This window comes from Nyctibius grandis, chromosome 18 (assembly GCF_013368605.1).
Source record: "Nyctibius grandis isolate bNycGra1 chromosome 18, bNycGra1.pri, whole genome shotgun sequence".
In the NCBI taxonomy this organism is placed as follows: domain Eukaryota; kingdom Metazoa; phylum Chordata; class Aves; order Nyctibiiformes; family Nyctibiidae; genus Nyctibius; species Nyctibius grandis.
The window spans coordinates 1,870,206-1,889,442 of NC_090675.1; the positions used below are offsets into that span (position 1 = coordinate 1,870,206).

The 19,237-nt window shown below is 48.4% G+C and overlaps 1 protein-coding gene across 1 annotated transcript in view; it reads right to left on the reverse strand.

The window, feature by feature from the left end:
* Nucleotides 1-19,237, reverse strand: part of LRRC75A (leucine rich repeat containing 75A) — an 89,301-nt gene that overhangs the window by 44,712 nt on the left and 25,352 nt on the right. Inside the window, exon 2 of the mRNA XM_068415788.1 lies at nucleotides 11,026-11,154. Coding sequence (XP_068271889.1) covers nucleotides 11,026-11,154 — 129 coding nt within the window. The remainder of the gene's footprint in view (nucleotides 1-11,025; nucleotides 11,155-19,237) is intronic.

Here is a 19,237-nt window from a genome sequence, read left to right on the forward strand (position 1 = left end):
CCCATCTTGACAAATGGTGAATGGGACTTTTCTGCCTGAACCAAGACAGACGTGGCCATAATCCGTGGCTGGGCAATTCCTCAGCCATCAGCAGTGGTCTAGCAATAGAGAAGAAACCCCTCCTTATTAAAACGCTCAAACTCTCCTTATTAAACCGTTAATTTCCACAAATCCACATTGCCAGCAGACCATTTGCTTGCTTAGTGTTCACACACCTGTGAGTTAGGCTGGAAATAGGTATTAAAATACCCACCCAAGTGCCCAAGACACCCAGCTCTCCCCTCCAGCCATACCGCAGGAGAGGTCCCCACCACGCACTCTTCAGTGCTCGAGGTAGATAAATAATGGTCCCGCCAGGAGGCAGGGAATCGATACGCTTCCTTCCTTTGCGGTAAATTATGTTCTGATTAAAAGCTAAATGAGCTGAACTCAAACGTCAATTACCATCAGAAAACATCAATAAAATATGTTGTTACTGCTTAATGAGGTACCTGGTTCTTCATCCGTCCTTTCCCCCGGGGACACTTACTCGGCGTTATCAGACGCTGAAGGTGAAGCGCGAGGCAGGGCGGAGAGTCTCGATGCTCAGCTCGGGGTGGGAACCTGCCTTTGCACCGGTATTTCTGTGCAATGACACACAACGCTTGGCTGCCAAAGCTGTGCCCCTTAGAAAAGATTCAGAGTTAATCAGGGCAACTACAGCCTCACCCAAAGGCTCTGCTTTACCCTCCCAGGAAGCTCAGCCAGGTTGTCTGCATCCACGTGGCACCAGCATCATCCAGGCACAGGCAAACTCCTCTGCCAGGAGCAAGACTGATGTGACACCAAGCCTGGACAGTGGTAAAAAGCCACACACACCAGCAGGACTCATTAGGACTACAAGCACTTGTTTGAATTATTAAGCAGCATATTGTATTGTTCACAAAAAAGCCCACAAGCTTGCCAGCTCTAGTGAAAGCTCAGCAAATGCTTTCTTCAGTTGTTCATCCTTCTTTATCACAGTTTTTCTGAGTGATATTCCTTATCTTGTGATTTCCTGGGAGCAAGAGACAAACCTGCTTGACCCTCATCGGTTTTGTGGCGTGGATTGCGAGCGAGTGGCTCTTCGACGCGCTGCTTAGGTGACATTTTTTGGAGGGGAGCAATGCGTTGAGTAAGAGACCAGGGACTCGGTTCAGATGCTCTCCACATTCACATGCTCTCAGTCTCATTATGCGCTATCACATTGACAGGGTTGAGCAGCAAACCCTTCCCGTGTATTAACAGACTGGCTTTTCTGAAATTTCAGAGCACTTTCATCCAGAAACCAAAACCTGCTGTCCCTGATAATCCTCTTGGAAAGCTGGTCTCAGTCTGCAGGCGGAGGAGCAGAGCACACAGCTCACAAAACTGTTTCTTATACTGACTTGAGGGTCTGCAGAAGGGGCAGGTAAGATCCAGCTTCACCACGGGAGATGGCGTAGACGGGCAAGTGTGAGGTGAGGGAAGAACATTTTCCAGAAGACAACCCGAGACCCCCAAGCAACTCATGTAAAAAAGTGTTTTTTCTTTTATGTCAGGGCAGAGCTGCTGAGCCCCAGGTGCTGCCACAAGACAAATATTAGACCTTTTTCCGAGAGACTTCATCGACACTGGAAGCGAGCCTTGCTTGTCACGACCAACAGCAGAGCGTCTCTGATGGCTCTTTTTCTTGCCCGTCATGAAGGGGAGGCCACCAAGGAGCAAGGTGAGAGGAGCGTCTTCTCTGTCCAGCCATGGAACATCAGTGGGAGAGTCAAGAGCAGAGGCAGTAGAGGTCTATGTCATCTCCTATGAATTTTTTTTCTCTAGAGGAGAAGAAATTGGGAAGAGAAACAAGGAAGTGGGGAAGAAACAACTGACCCGCTGTTAGGAATTGGTAGATTCTTCCAAAATGCAGCCACAGACCTTTTCCTTCTCTTTTTGGCATTAAAATACTTGTGCTGACCTGCCCCCTTCCTTCTCTTCTGCTTTGGATTCTGCTCTGAAGTTTACTTTGGGTTCTTGGCAACTGCTGCCTTTTGAGAAAAGATGGGGCCACCGTGAAATATCTTTTCCTGTTACTGATTCTTTTTTTAATCTTCTGCTCCAGCTCCGACCTGCGTGATGATGCCCATCACTGGTAACTGGTGTCACCCAAGATGCTCTCGGCCGCTCGGCAGCAGAGGGGAAGCTGTGCACGCAGCACTGCGCACATCGCTCGTGTGGCACCTGACATTTTGGAGGCATTGCAAAATCCATCTCCAAGCCAACACAAATCCACCCTGCGGCATTTCGGAGGGTTTGCAGATGGTTACGCAGCTGTTCGGAAAGGTCGTCTTATTATTATGGGAACTGAGCGAAGGGCCCGGCAATTCTGCCAGACGGGGTTGAGATTTTGGGTTTAAGCAACCCAAAAGAGATAAAAAGATAAACGTTTGATAAAAGTCACCCTGGCCCTTTATTTTTTTTTGTCTCTTCCAATAACCATTTGTGTTCATACAGCCTCCTTCATCCCAAATCGTGCTGCAGCATTTCAGAGACTCTCAAATCACAGATTGTCTATTCATCGCCCCCCACCGTGGTATCAGTTAGGTAGCTGGCATCGTGAGAAGGACTCCTTTGCCTCTCCACACTGCACTACGAGTTGCACGTGCTGCCGTGCCTTAGCCCAATCCCATAAAAAACTCAATACTTTTTAACCCAAGGCAATTTTCTACGCCACTGATAACAGGGTGTGCTGGGTGGGCTTCTCCAGGCTGTTCCCCCTCGCCTGCCTCTTCTACTCAACTCCCATCGCAAGCTGAATTTCCCACAGAGACATAACGTATAAAAATCTGTGAAGAGATACCTAATTTTCATAAATAGGCCATAATTTTCATAAATTAGCCCAGGCATCCAAGGGAGATAACGAGCTAGGCAGAAAGGGGGGTTACCCCATCACACACTGCCTCAGAGAGGGGAAAACAAAGCAGCCCAGGGGTTAAGGGCAGACAAACCCTACACACACACTCCCCTAACAAAAAATGACAGTGTCTTGCACTAATAGAGGCCAGTTCACCCTACAGCCATGGCACTAGTGCTGTGAGGGAATACAGATTTAGCATCTTTTATAAGGTGCTATGACTTGAAATATAGTTAATCCACCTGCCATTTTAATTTGTTTGTTTTTTTTTTTTTAAAGGACAGGAACACTCTCCCTGGGTTCCTACACCATGAAGTGTGCTTAAATAAAGGGCTGCATCCTGCCACTTCCCCGCTGATGCTGGCAAGGTGTATGTTTTTAAAAAGAAAAACACCAGCAGAACATCACCATGGATCAGGCTGTGATTAACTGCTTGACACCCCCACGTGCAAACGGGCTGAGTGCTGGGGAGCAAATTCATCAGGCAGGGAGGGACGAGGACAGCGGAGGCTTCGTCACATCACACAAGGTTTGGACAAGGAGGCTGCGGCAAGGCTCAGCCCCTCTCCCTCTGCAGTCCCACTTCACATATGAAACCACATATTTGCCAGTGGGTACCATTACAGCCCATCTAGACCTCACCGTTATTCACTTTTAGCCTTAATATTAAAAAAAAACCCTGCAAAGAGAAAACTTTAGTGCAATTTTCCTCTGTTTCCAAGGCACTCTGCTCAGCTTTAGCTCACTTACAGGGCCTTTAGAGAACATCTCTCTTTTTGCAAAGAACAGACGAGCAGAGGGTGTGACACATTAAGTTAGGAAAGAATCAGAGTTGTCGTTAGTGGGGTCTGAGCTTCGCAGCCTGTTTCATACTGTAGGATATTTTAATGTATTGCAGATGTCTTAAATACCCATAAAGGGTGACCTTCACACTTGAAGCAAGACCAGGGGGAAAAAAAAAGCAGCTATTAATACAAAATACAATTGACTTAGTTGAATCCCCATCATCCTCTTTGGTTTTCTATCCGGTATTTGGGGTTTAGAGGGTTTTCATTCATATATCAGCTTCCTTTTACGCTGTTCCTTACAGCAAAGGACAAATAATACTTAGTGCTCTCACAGCGCTTTGCATCTGGAATCTGAGAGCTTTGCAAGGAGGTGCGAGAGAGACATTTTCTTTGCCCATTTAACAGCAAAAGGGAAAGGTAAGAAACTCGTCGAGGCTGACAAGCACAGGACTGTGCCTGAGTGTCCCTCAATGTGTCATCACTTCATACCTGTAATTTCAGCTCCTACTGCTGTAAAAATGAGTGTGATGTCAGAAACTTGGAATGATAATTTGAAGTCAAGATCAAATAATAACCCAGCTCCTCCACTCTGCGTGTTATATGCTTGGTTTGGGGATAAAGGCACAGAGCTGGTGGTCATGGTATCCTGATTACATTCGTCCTGTATAAACTGGGTTTATTGATACAGTTTCAGCCACATGTCAGAGCACACGGGATAGTAAATAAGAGGAAAAATGCACATTTTCGCTTCCATGCAGCTCCATCAGAAAGAACACATTTTAAAAATGCAGGGCATAAAAAACCCCACCATCATCCGTAAGTTAAATCCCTATACCACGGGGCTGAAGAAGGGTTAGAAAGAGATTATTTCATCCAGGTCAAAATGACCACTTTTTCTTTGTATATCTTCTTGTTTTCATGGGTGACAATTCATGTAAACAAACCCACACCGCAAACCTGATCAACTTAGAGCTCATGCAGGAAAAGACACCTGAGCCAGGGACACGGCTAAGCCTGTATTTCTCAAGTGACAGAAGCGAACCAGAAAATCGATCTTCACTCTATCCAGAGCTACACGGGCAAAATCCATTTTGCTTCCAGTCCCAGCACATCACCTCTCCAGCTAAACCAACTGCTTAGAAGAGTTTTTAAATGCCCTCCCTAACATGCTGTCACCATATATCTTGAAACACTAGGGATTTTGGTGGGGCAGCCAATGACCACATTACCTGCTGTACACAGCTTCCACGCTGAGATGTTTGCCCATATTTAGCACCCTGAGTGCAACCAGCATTGCATCTTTCACCTGTCTTCTCCGTGGAGCTGCAGCCTAAGAGGTGCAGGCACCAACAGAAGAACAGACAGGCAAAGCTGGGCTTTGGGACGGGGTTTTTCTAAGCTGTTCTGCCAGCCCTTCCCCAGCCACTGACTGGCAGAAAAGCTTTCCTCCACACAAAGCAGCAGGATGGGGATCAGCAAAGCCAAAATCTCACTTTGGATTTATTCTGGGCAACCTTCAGGGGCTGGTGGAGCTTCCACAGTACATCCCCAGGAGGGTAAGAGCTGGTGCAATCAAACGCCCAAGGTCGCAAGGGAAAAAAGCAGCCTTTGCCCAAGGCTTCACTTTCTCCTCTCCCCTGGCTCCGCTCAGCGCTTATCCCACATTCAACAAGTCCTCAAAGCGGAGGAAAGCCTGACTCACTCCCTATCACAGTCATCAGTCATCCATACGTGTAGCTTTGGTCTGTGGAAAAAGAAATGGGTTTAATTTTCCAACAGTTTATAGCCAGATATTCTTGCTGGCAAGAAGAGCTGTGAATTTTTTACGGGGGCCCTTTGCTCCTTACGCGTTCGTGTTTTCAGCTCCTTTGCCTGGAATAATTCCCGCTGGAAACCTGAGCTGTAGGAGAGATACGGGGCATCGGGACAGCTCTGTCCCATGCCACACGGCCTTGCCAAAGTGTTTTGTCCCCTTTCCCCGTCGCCCCGGGGGCCGAGAGCACCAGCAGCACCGGCTGCCTCCTTACCCTGGCACTGCCTTTCAGAAAGGGGCGGCTGCGGGCTGTGCCTGGAGCTGAGCCGCTTTCCGAGGAGCCCGTCTGGCACCTTTCCATGGGTGACAGGGCTGGAGAGAGGCAGGAAGATAAAGCACTGCCCCAAGGTCAGGGCCATGGGGAAGAAAACACTTGTTCAAATGTCTCTGATCCTATGCAAACACCCTGTTGAACTGATGTTGGAAAACTGTCGCTGCATGATTTGAGAGTTGCCTGAAGAGCAAAACTGCCTCTTCTAAGGCATAATAAACCCCAAAGGTTTACAAAAGTCGCACAAGGCGATAGATACCGAGTGCAACATCTACGGCCACCACCCAACACCACGTTCATGTGTGACGGCAGCATTTATTCAATCTGAAAGCTTCCCTGTCAGATAGCAACCCAACAAGGCACAGCCAGAGCTGGGCAATGGCTCTATCACGGCTCCATCAGCGTTTCTGGAGATGCCCATGGTCGTGCTGCAGGCACATCCCGGCCCCTCGAGGAAGGGCTACTCAAGACACACTGTTTCAGTTGAACCACATTATACGTTTGTAAGTAGGGATGGGACCGAACCCAAACCCTGACTTCCAAATGATATGGAAAAGAGTTTTCATTTGGCTCCTTTCACAAAATCACCCAAACACAAGGGCCTCGGGGAAGGCTGGGATCTCACCAGGGTCTGGAGAGACATGGTCCAGCCTTTGCACGACACACCCTGATGTCCATACGAAAGCTCACCCAAACGATTTCCGCACTCGGGCTCATTCAAAGCACTCCAGGCTCCTCCAGCACAAGTTAAATTTCTTGCCTTGCTGCTGGTTTGAATTTACTCCCTGGAATAAGCATCCACTGAACTGTGTTGAGCCACAGCCATGTTGGAGAGCCCAGGCCAACTTTTTTCTGGCCATACAGACCAGGACATGTTTACCCAGAGCTCGGAAAAATAATTCAACTTTTATTTTAGCTCAGAGGAGAGACCAAGGGGTCACACCTAAGGGTGGTATAAATAGAGACTGTGTGGAAAGAACAACGTACAGAAAGCCAGGGAAGTGCTTTCTCCAGGAGGGAGGAGGAGAGCGAGACCCCATAACCCTGAGCAGACATGTATTTAATAGAGCAGGTTAATAGGGACCAGGGTCCAGGTCAGCCCCATTCTTCAGCCCTATCTGTCCCACCTCCTTATGGATGTGGGCAAGTTCACAGCTGCCTTAACCTACACATTCACATATATTTGTGCCACGGGATGCAACAGCGTACCTTCAGCAGGCAGAGCAAAAGCCAATACTTCTGCAACTCTCCTGGCCCTGAGCTTTCTCCTGCTCTCCTACGCTGCTGCCAAGTCTCTGTCAAAGAAACTGTGGGAAGGGAAAGAGGTCTGGGGGAAAGGAGAGGAGTGGATGCTGGAAAATAACCCAGGTGACCAAGGCATGCAGGTTTTGGGGGACATAAAGAAAATCAGTGCCTCTGAAAACCACCACCAAACACTGGGATGAAATTACTTTTCACTCAGCACCCTGAGCTGCAAAAAAAAAAAAAAAAAAAAGGTTTTAAGCACAGCTGGTGGCACCTAAAGCCCGAGCAAGGCTAAGCCCCAAGGCCAGGAGCTGCAGCGCAGTCCTGCTGTTGCTGGACTTGCTGCCTGTCACCCGCGCAAGCCCTGCTTGCCTTTCCAAGACGACACCGATCTCCCAGGGATGCTCCTGGGCTTAGCAACTGCCTGCGAGCCCCTGCGGATCCCTGACGGAGCGCCTCGCTGCACGGCAGACTATGGGGGTGTTTTCTTTGCTGCATTAATACAGCTCTCGCTGCTCTCAAGCAAACACTTGCCACCTGCCAGCGTTGGCCACAGCAGCCTCGTAAGGGACCACCATCCCTTACTCTGGCACCAAAGCAACCGCATGGCGTGGTGCAAGCCCCAAGCTGTGCAAAGGAGGGGAAGAATCACAGAATCAATCAGGTTGGAAGAGACCTCTGGGATCATCGAGTCCAACCATTGCCCTGACACCACCCTGTCAACGAGACCATGGCACTAAGTGCCATGTCCAGTCTTGTCTTAAACCCCTCCAGAGATGGTGACTCCACCACATCCCTGGGCTAACGACCCTTTCTGAGAAGAAATGCTTCCTAAAAAAGAAATGCTTCCTAACGAAGACCAAGTATGGCCAACAAGCAGCATCTCATGCAGAAGAAGAGCCTCAGCGCTGCATGGGCTGGAGTTATTTGGGTTTGCTGTTGCACGTTTTACCACCATGGTTTGCTAGAAGCCTGTGATTCAGTATTAGGAGTTTGCATCTCTATGCTTACACTGGCACTAACTTCTTCACAGCATTTAGTGCCAAAAGAAACAAGCAGGGAGACACGCAAAAGCAGGTATATTTTGCTCGGCAAAAGCGGAGCAGCTCGCTGTTGCATCAGCAGCCCCGGGTTATTTTTACGAGGAGTGCAGAGCGCACGCTTGGCCGTGGCTCACCGATAAGTCTCCCAGGGCAAAACGTGGAGGAGAAACCAGCTTAGTCACGATGCTTTGGAAAAGGGTAACCTCAGCGGGGGAACGGGGCCTCTCTGCCTGGAAACACGCCCGTCAAAATAGGTTTCTCCAGTTTCCCACCTCATTGCCCCACGGGGGAAGAGAGAGGAAAGGATCTTATTCTCCATAAGAGAAGGAAAGGGGATATATTGGTATCCTTGCACGGGTTTAGCTATGCAGCACAGGGATGTGTCTGTATCTTGAGCTCATGCTGTAGGACATGGGACATCCGTCCTCGCTCTAGGGATGGAGATTTGGGTCCCTGATGGCCCTGAGCCATGTCTGCACATTGCTGTGCTCGCTCCACACTTCCCAACGTGGTTTATTAAGTGTAGAGAGTTTTATGAAACATTTCCAGAGCCAGTTTCACACCGTAGCCCAGGCAGACACACCCCAAGCATCACTGCAGCTTTTCCTCAGGAAAATTAAAGAAATCTTTAAATATTTAAAAAAAAACCTATTTCCTTCATTTTTAAGTAGTGGTGGAGGATATTCTTAAGTAAAACATCCACAAGAAACAGCAGTGAATGACTCTATCCTTTGTACACTCTTATAGGAAATTAAAACCCCATTATTAGCGGTAAGTACAGGAGAGCGATGCCTCCAGGTCCCAGCTCAGATCCCTGCCCCATCACACCGGGCACATCACACCTATGGATGGTCCATTCCGAAGAAGAGCTTAAAAATGCCACGTGCAAATCAAAAGGAGGTATGAGATGGGTAAACGCCTTGCAGTTCAGCAGCAGAGATGAGAACAGATGAGCTAATTCTGAGTTTGCTGTCTCCAGGAGGGAAAAACAAACAAACAACTCCCCCTCCCCAATAAAATCCAAGGATACAGAGTGCAACAAGTGTGCTCTTGGCAGAAATTCAGAGGCCTGATAAGCTCGCTGGGACCTGCTGGGAGATACACACGTCACCTCCAGGAACAGACAAAAAATATCTGGGGTTCACCATGTGATCCCCAACAGGAGCGGGGTCTTGCTCAGATGTCCCCCCTGAGACGTGACAGGGACATTGGTGGTGCTGCTCCCCCTGGGAGGACTGCAGGAAGGGCTGCACCCCTCTGCATCACAGGGGATGGACCCACAAATGTCATACACGCACCCCGCCTGGGGCATCTGCACCTCTCCTCCCCGCTCCAGGTTACGTCAGTGTATGAAGGCTGACGTGCTGCAATGAACCTGGATGATTGATGCCATGGCGCTGCTCCAGGCAGCTCTTTCCCAACGACAAAAAGGTATGGGAAGGGTTTGGAGGATGGGAAAGGAGAGTGTTGGGAATAACATGGCCTGGGAGGTGGTTCCTGGTGGCCCTCAAACAGAGCTCCATCACATCTGCAAGTCTGACTAGAGCCAAATGGAAGTTATGGGTGTGGAAGGGCTTTTTTTTTTTGCTCAAGGTGAACTTTTTGGTAGCTTATTGGTTCCAGACAGCAAGTTCAGGGAAGCCACGCAGCTCCCACACTCCCAGGGAAGATGTTACAATGAAGATGCCCCATCAGGAAGCTCTGCAAACCCTCCTTTGGGCTTACCAGAAAGCATCACTCAGCCTCTTCCTACAATTCATATAATCTGTTTTAAATACAGCCTTAATCCCTGACCAGCAATGTGCAGGGGAGAAGAAACACACAACCATCATGGATGAGCCTTCAGCTCCCCACCATACTCTGACCTGTATCCAGACGAGATGAAACATGGACAGAAATGTCTCTTTAGGAAGAAGCCCATTCATGGGAGTTTCCAGAGGAGTCAAGGGAACATCACCAACTACAGCTCCTGCTTGCCCTACAGCCTGCTTGGTACATTGCAGAAGAAAGGTATTTCCTCTGAAAGGTGCCTTAGATGTTTGCAACTGATTCATCTTTGATGCACGATGCGTCGCCATGACTGTAGTGCTAGGACACATCACATTGATTTAGTGGAGCTGTGCCATGCTCCCAAAATGACAGGTAGGGAACTGCAGCACAGGAGGACTACGAGATCAAAAACCCCCAGAGACCTGATGCCACCTACATCTCCTGCGATCACTGTCTGGTAGCTTTTGGTCTTCTCTCTTACCACTCTTCCTCCTCATCCAGCATGTTTTGAGAGCTCAGACGTTTCACACCTTTCTAAGCCTACGCTGCCCTGCGAGTCAGACACAGACAATATTGCTTATTTAAAAGAAAGTCTGGGGAAAGAAACCCTAATGATCCAAACAGCCAGTGGCCACCACGAAAAGTCATGTTTACCATGGAAGAGAGGGAGGGAGCCAGCCTGGGATTCACAGAAGCCCTCAAGCTGCTACAGCTGCCAGCGAGCAAACGGGGCCGAGAGTTTTAAAAGCCCTCATCTGCCTGGGGCTGCACCCTTCTGGAGACCTGGCCTTGAAGGGACAGCCAAGGACTCTGTCGTCATTTGGTGTCACGATAAATATCGCACAAGGGCGAGGAACAGCCTGTCATCCTTGCGAGGCAGAAAGCGTTCCTGGTGGGGTAAGGGCTTTGACACAGAAACACAGAGTGGCAGAAAGCAGAAATCATTCGCAAAACAAAGTGCTGACACGCAGAGTACTAACGTTAGGTGAACATCACTTGGTCAGCTGGAAAGCCTGATACTGTGCAATCAAACCATGACCTCCAAGCAGGTCCTCTCTGTCCAAAGACACGCAAGCACAACAGTAACCAAGAGGCTTTTTCCCTGGAACTCGGAGGGAAGCTCCATGGCTCCCAGCAGAGTGGTTTCTCAAGCCAGCACGGTTATGGAGGTGTCATGAGACCATGGTACCTACCGGTTTGGGGCAGTGGATGTATCTAGCAAGGCTGATGATCAAGTCATGAGTGATTGGGTCCACCAGGTTTCGAAAGCTGGCATATCGATAGAGGACATCATCCAGAGAGGTCGATTCCATCCCTAAATCCTGCAGAAAACAGGGTAGAGGAGCAATATTAGATGCACTACAAAAGCCAGTGCTAGTGTGGATCTTAAAATTAGCCCACATTGGTGGTCCTCATGAAGAAAGTGATCCCCACCACCACCCAATGCAAGGAAGGGACACATGAGCACATCACCCTGGAGAAAGCTGCACTCCTGTGCTTTATCTGCTCTGCAAAGAGGCGTTAGGGCTGCAGGATGAACACCCTCATGGCACTCACAAGCCATAAATCCACTGAGTGAACAGTATGCTTCCAGTAAGGGTAAAATCAAAGATGACTCCAGAGAACGTGACAGCTTGATCAGCATGAAACTAGAATTGGAGAATAAATATAGCATAGACGTGCTCTGGGTCTGCTGTGCATAGGGAGGAGGGAATGAGCCTAAAATTGCAGCAATGGAAACAGGAGGATAAATTGGGGGGTTTTCAGAAGAGCGAAGTGCTGGAGTAAATTGCCTGGGGAAGGGGTGGAGGCTCTGCCGTTGGAGACTGGACAAGGATGTGTCAGGAACAGTTCAGATTGAGCTGATCCTGCCCTGGGGATGGATCAGACCTCCTGAGGCCACCTCAAGCCTATTTTCTCCGGTTTTCAATCCTTAGACATAATAATTTGAGGAATTTTGGCAGAGAACTCATCATTATATAGAATATGTTAGCGCACAGGGATGAGGAAGGGAAGGGTTATATACAGTGTCCTGCTTTTACTTCAAATATTTTATCTCCACTATGTTTTGTTCCTCAGCAGCAGCTGATCAGGGGACAGGACACCACTCCTCTCAGATGAACACACGTTGCAGCGAGGTTCACCAGCCACCCCACAGGATGGCCGGAGCCAGTTCATCAAAGAGAGGTGCCTCACAGGTCCCATCCAACACCAGAGCTCCAGAAGAGCTGGGCTCATTTTCCAGCCCTGCCTTACTGGGGGAGCTTGAGCAAGCCACTTCCCTTTTGCCTTTTATTTTTGACAGGAATAAGAGAGTTTGTATTTCTCTTTCTAAAGGCGTGCTTTCGCTTTTAAAGACTGAAGCCCAGAAGCAGCCTCTCTACTCGGTTTGGACGGGATTTAGCAAAATGAAGACCCATGGGTCCTACTGCATTTCATGAAGCTCATCTCTCCTTTGGATAACGCATCCACCTTCCCATAAGAGAGACACCACCACACCTACCACAAGGCATTTACTTTCCAGATGATCTCTACAAGACTCGGTAGGTAGGGTCATATCCACACTGACGCCTGCCTGCCACCCTGCCATGCATTTTGGCAAGACAGAGCCCCTACCCTGCCAAAACAAAGTGGAAGTGAGCAGTTGGAGATGTAACTTGGTAAGGAAGAACTGACCACCAGCATTGCATCAGTGCAAACGCTTCTGTAGGAAGCCACAACCTCTGGTCCTTCAAGCCCTCACTAGCAGCAGGAGCTGGGTTTGTAAGCTGGTGGGCTGATCCAGCTCTGAGTTTCTACTCCTTCTTGAACCAAAGCCCAGCAGAAATGAGGAATCATTTCAACAATCCACTAAAAAACAGGCAATGATGAATTCCTCAGATCTGTATCTCCCCTAGCACCAAGGAAAATGACTTCTGACCTCCAAGAACAGCCACACTGGAGACAGACTTGTCCACAATTGCATCAAATGCCCAGTCCTCCTCCCACGTAGCTGGTGGCATCTGACATGAAGAGTTTCACAATGTTTGAAAACACCTGTGTCTCTGGGGGTGAAGAGACCTGCTGCGTGGGAAGGCACATTGGTTGCAAGTGCTGATGCTCTGTGACTTCAGACAGGCTGAAAATGATCATCTTCACTTAAAAAAAAATCTGTTACACCTTAAAACACTGGCTGTAGCAGTCAGAGGGATCTCGGTCTGCATGTAATTACAGCTCATGTCACAAACGAGGTGGCAAGCCTTTATCGTGCTGTTTTCTTCGTTATTTTTAGGGGCATCACCGCACCGGCTGAGTTAACGCCGGCTTTGCTGATGCTTTGACTGCAAACGCACCATTTATTTAAAAAAAAAAAATAAAAGGCAAGGCAGTTAAAAACCCACACGTGCAGGGTCATTTGTCCTTGCTGGGAGTACCAAAAAAAGCCTCAAAACAACAAATCCAACCGGCCACAAAACCCATGGCCAACACGCCCACTGATTGCAAACGTACCTAGTTTGAAAAACAAAGCGGCTGAACCCATTTGTGATCTATCTCACAGCTTCTGCCAAGTCGGCACTTAAAGAAAATTAATTAATTTCAGCGTTGAGATCTAGAGCTAAGATGAGGGCATGTGCTGTGCTCCCCAGGAGCAGCACTGTGACAGCCAGGCCAGCCCACCAAGGCTGCTCTGATGCAGTTGGGTTTAATTAGGCTGGAAAAATGAACTCCTTCGTTCAAGACCATCTTCATCCTCATGTATTTTGGCACCGTACAGATCCGCAGGTGACTGTGCAGAACCGGGTGGGTTCAGGAGCTCAGGCTCCTTTGCAAGAGATAAAAAAGGGAGAAATAGAAATTGTGCAGGTAATGTAGGGCAGGGAGATCCCCAAAGGAAACTCCCACTCTTTCAGGGAGAGAAACACCTCTCCTAACAGCAGTGTGGGTGTTACCTTCTCAGTCTGGTAGAGCTCAACATCAGGATTAAGTAAACATCAAGCATGAGCTGGATTTGGCCCACGGTCATATGGCATCACTGGCAAACACCACGCACTACCGAAGGAGCCCGTTTGGGGGCTTGGTAGAAGTAATCCCACACACGCAGCTCTTAACACTCTGGGATCTTTGAGAATCAAACCAGGCTTAGCATCTTGCCGCTTCCCTTCAAGCATCTCAAAACTCTGACAATTTTTCTCTTAAGCTAAAATTAAAATGTAGAACCGATAAATGGGAGAATTTCTCCTCCTCTCTCCTGGGAAAGCTTATATTTTTCACATGAAGTATTCCCTCTTCCCTCCCGGTACACATTTTTAATGCACAGATTTCTTTCTCAGCTGCTCTCTAAATCTCTCTGCCACACCAGCATTGTCTCTTTTCCACCACATGTAATATTTTAAAGCCACTCAAGGCTGAAACTTGTTCGAGGCCAAGCGATGAGCTCATCTGCAATTTAATAACCTAACACTAGTTCATGCTGTCAGCAGCAAATCACGAATCGCTAGCTTTGGAGGAAACGCCCAGCATCTGTCTCGAGTTGCTTGGGTTGTTTTCAGCACATTCCCTTTTCTGAGGGGTTCTTTACCTGGATAGCAAGTGCAGCTTTCAAATGGGAAGGGTATAAGGGCTTAAAATGATGGTATTTATCACAGAATCACAGAATCAATCAGGTTGGAAGAGCCCGCTGGGATCATCGAGTCCAACCATTGCCCTGACACCACCATGGCAACTAGACCATGGCACTAAGTGCCATGTCCAGGCTTTTCTTAAACCCCTCCAGAGATGGTGACTCCACCACCTCCCTGGGCAGCCCCTTCCAATGGCTAATGACCCTTGCTGAGAAGAAATGCTTCCTAATGTCCAACCTGAACCTCCCCTGGCGAAGCTTGAGGCTGTGTCCTCTTGTCCTATCGCTAGTTGCCTGGGAGAAGAGGCCGACTCCCACTTCACTACAACCTCCCTTCAGGTAGTTGTAGACTGCACTAAGGTCACCTCTGAGCCTCCTCTTCTCCACGCTAAACACCCCCAGCTCCCTCAGCCATTCCTCGTAGGTCAGACCCTCCAGAACCTTCACCAGCTTGGTCGCCCTCCTCTGAACTCGCTCCAACACCTCAACATCTTTCTTAAAGTGTGGGGCCCAGAACTGGACAGGACCATGGCTTTCTTGGTGTAGGCTGGAGGGGTGTTTTTCTAGTGTGTACTCAAAACCCTGCCCAGTGCTGAGATGGTTTGGGAAGGTTTGCGCACATGCAGCAGGAGAAGGGGAACACCTCTCCATCCCTGAGCCACCTCGAGTCCTGACATCCCTACGGGCGCTGGCAGGAGGAGAGGCTGAGAGGACATTGCAGAGCAGCACATTCAACAGCACACCTACCCCCATATGAGGCAGCCGACGCTAATACTCGAGCAGGATTTGGGATTAACAACACAAAACAAGCAGAGAAAGCGAGGAATGCAGAAGCGACTGAAAACAACCCAAAGGCTGTGAGTGGATCGAAAGGCACTGGGGAAGAAGCTGCCGTCTCTGACGTCAGGCAGCTCCCTGCAACTTGAGCTGCTGCCCCTGAGTCTGTCTTACCAAACGTGCCCCTTACTGAGCACATCAGCTAAAGTCTTGCTTTGCCAGGGAAGGCTAAGGAGCAGGGAGAGGAGATCACTTTGGGACTAAGTAGAAAAGCAAGAGTCTTGCTCAATTCATTTTGCTGAGCATCCTCCCTGCCATCACCCATGCCCTTCCTGCAATTTATCTGATTTGTTTCCAGCTCTAGCAGGCCAAGAGAGCACCAAACCGCTTGTCAGTCCTTGGGGACGGCTCACCCACTGGAAGGAAACTTCCTGCCACTGACTAGTTGCATTCAGCCTCCACAGGAGGAGTCTTCTGCAAATGTAGCTACGCAAAGCTATTAGATTAAAAACAAACCAAAACAAAAACCAAAGCAAAACACCAAAAAACAAACAAAAAAACCCAACCAAACAAAAAAATCTGTGAAGGAATTAGAAATTTAAATCAAAGAAGTCCAGCAGAAAAATGTGCTGCCTCCCTCCACACAACCAGCGACAGAAACTTCCCAGCTACAGCTAGAAAGTGCATAAGAGAACACAATTATTTTGGAAAAACACCAGGCCAGGTGAGAGCCCCGGCACAGTCAGTCCTGCTGCCCCACAGAGCTAGACACTCTCTTCAACCTGGGCCCCTTCTGCAAGCAACCACCACAGAAACAGCCCTTCCACCCAAAAACCAGCCCAAACCAAGAGCTCACCATTGACTTACCCAGGCCAACACTACCCAAGTAATGCTGTTTTCCTATTGAATAAGGAAAAATAAATTCAAGGCATTTGGGAGCTCTATCCCCAGGTTATCTTTCCCTCGTTCCAGGTAAAACAACTTGTTATTCCCCTTCTGCTGCCTGTCAAAAAATGCAGCACGACAACAGCTAACAGTTGAGCAACCGGCTTTTGAAGCTCCAAGTTGTGTTTCCATGAGACGCAGCATCGTGGAATACTCCCCTAAGCCACAAGGAGCCATAAACAACAGAAGTCAAGCCCATTTTTGCTTATTAAATTATTTATCACTGCAAATTGAATTCAATTAGAAGAAAATTCAGCAGGTCCACATGAGAAGTCATACGATAAAGCAGGTTATGCTGTTGCTGCTTTCATTAACACAGAGAGAATGCAGTTCCTGGCTGCCCAAATGAGGTTACTGTGTGAAATAGCACACCAAGCTCCCGCAGTCACGGCTGCTCATAAATATCCTGATAGCTGCTGTTTGGCCAGCACGTCTTCCAAAACTTTCTAATCTCCACTGATAGCCAGGGCAGCATAATGAATTTCCAAGCAAAGAGGCTGGTATTATAAACAAGGGTCAGGCACGAAGGAAGAGAAGGATTAATATTGTGGGCAATCAATCATCCACAGCAACTTATCTGGGAAAAAATTATGTCATGAGGTGAGCATTAGCAATGTGGTGAGTAAGGTCAGCTCCGAGATACAGGCATGTGAGATGTGACTCAACAGCAAGCACAGTGTGGGCTGCTCAAAGGCGACGGGGTGGGTTTTCTGGATGGAGGACATATTTAACTGCTCAACCCCCTCAAACCAAGCAAACAAAATATTTCTTGCGCTTGATCCTTAGGGTGTTGGACTCCAACACAAATCCTCCAGTGTCTGGTTGACTTACGACGTTAGTAAGCCACCGTAAAACTTGGTATTTATGGACTTGCCAACTGCAATCAGCCATGGCTGGCCACCGCATCTAGAATCTGCCTCCACCTGTTTTGCATGTGATGAGCCCTCCGGCATTTGCTTCACCGCTAATAAGTTTGGTGCTGCTTGGCTTTCCTGTGAGATAAGACCATGCAATGTGAAAGTGCGTTGCTGGAAAGATTATCTGCCTGGTGTGTTTATTGCAGCCCAACAGCCCCCATCATCCACACCCACACCTATAAACCACCCATTTATTCATTGCAATAAGGTGTTTTACACATGGTATAAACAGCTTAATTCTTAACTGGGTATTCTAAGGAAACAAGGCTGAAATAGTCATACTGTCCATCCATCTCCTTCTCCTCTTCCCCAAACAGCTGTTTAATACAGGAACCAATTTCATGGGTTGAGAGAGGAGTAAAGCATCTGAAAGGTACTGACTTTCCAACAGGTTTTGGGAAAAAAAAACAGACCTCAGCAATGCAAAGATGCCCAAGTTTGCACCTTTGTAGAGGGCAGGCAGCAGTTAGCAGCCACACGTGGCTTGGCTGTGACCAGGCAGCCGGTGGTGGGACAAGTACGTCTGGATGGGGCATTGCAGAAGGCATCCTGGGAACCTCCAAACCACCAATTGCTACTGCAAATTTCTAAGTCTAATCCACTAAATGGTGCAAAAACGGAGTTTAAATATGTGGGACATTTTCTGTTTAAGAGAGTAAATATTGGTTTGGAACCAATGATTGCTCATTCAAGCCTCAAGTGAGGGTGCAGTTAAAGAAGAGAGTCAATGTTTCAGGGACGAAGTAAACATTTCCCTGGCAGATTGACTCAAATAATAAATGGTGGCAGCTTGAACCCCCTCCAGGAGGCTGGAATTATAGAGACTCCGAGAGACAGATTAATGGGCAGAGATACGATGCCGCCATCCAGATAATAAACAACTGCGAATAAGGGATTTGCAGAAGAATGCGCCGCGTTTATTTTAAACTGCGAGGCAAATGCAATTCCCCCAACTGGAGTTTGGCCAGGCCACAGCTAACAGACTTCTTCAGGAAAGCGTCTGTGGATATTTAATGAGAATAGATAGCCTCAGCTACCCATCCCATCTTGATTTATAGAGCCAGTGGGATCCCAGTATAGAAAAAGCTTAGAAACACTATCTGAGGAAGGTGACTCCAGGATTTGCTTTGAACAATTAAAACAATTTAGATCCTTCATTGCCTTTAACAGGTAACACTGTTCATCTTAAGCTCACACAATATTATTCGCTCATCCCTTCTAGACCAGCAGGAGCTGCCCGCGTCAGGGTTTCCCATCCAACCCAGTGCATCAGTGTGGGGCTCCAGCCCCAAGCCAGGATCCTGCCGGCCACGCAGAGCCTGCACCAGATGGCTTCTACTGGGACTTGTCACTTCTTCCTCCTGCTCCCCAGATGGATGGGTGACAGCAGCAACCTCCCAGCAATGCGCCCCAGCCAGTCTCAGCCCTAAGGTGCAAGAACTTCTTTTGCTCTGCACCGAAACACTCCCAAGGAGAGCGATCCCCCAAGGTGTTCCTCCTGCAAAGGAAAGATGGGGGCAGAAAAAGCTGCAGGTCTAAGGGCAAGACGTGGACGAGGTTGTGAGCAAACATACCGGTCTCTCCAGTTTGCTGACAGCTGAGTGCAAACACCGAAGGGCCACTCTCACGGCCTCCTCTCCTCCTGCTAGCCAACTCCACCCAGAGCCCACCACATTACATGGCTAAAATCCAAAGAAAAAGCTTAATGCATCAACCCGGCAAGACATCCACCCTATTAACTCTGCTCTTGCTGCTGGAACTCCCATTAACAACTCCGCAGTGAAGCGTTAAAAGGAAATATGGCAAATTTAATCACGCATCTGCCATTTCCATCCTCATGTGTCTGTCAGAAGAGCTTCCTGGAGTAACCCAGATGCTGACTGGAGTATCCAAACCACAGGTCAGAAGCAGAACTTCAATTTATTATTCCTTTTGCTCTGTGACTAGTACCCTTCACTGTTAAAGGCAGTGGGGTTGCACAGGGACTCCTGCCCCAGCACGGACCGGTGGCTTCTCCCCAGGATGAAGGCTATGCACCAGCCCCAGCCTCAAGCACACTGCGCTGCTGGCTCCTAACTGCATCTCTCCTCCCTGCCAACCCACATGCGAAAAACCCACTTACTTTCCCTTGCAAAAGTCTCTGAAATCTCTGTCAGAAAACAGATT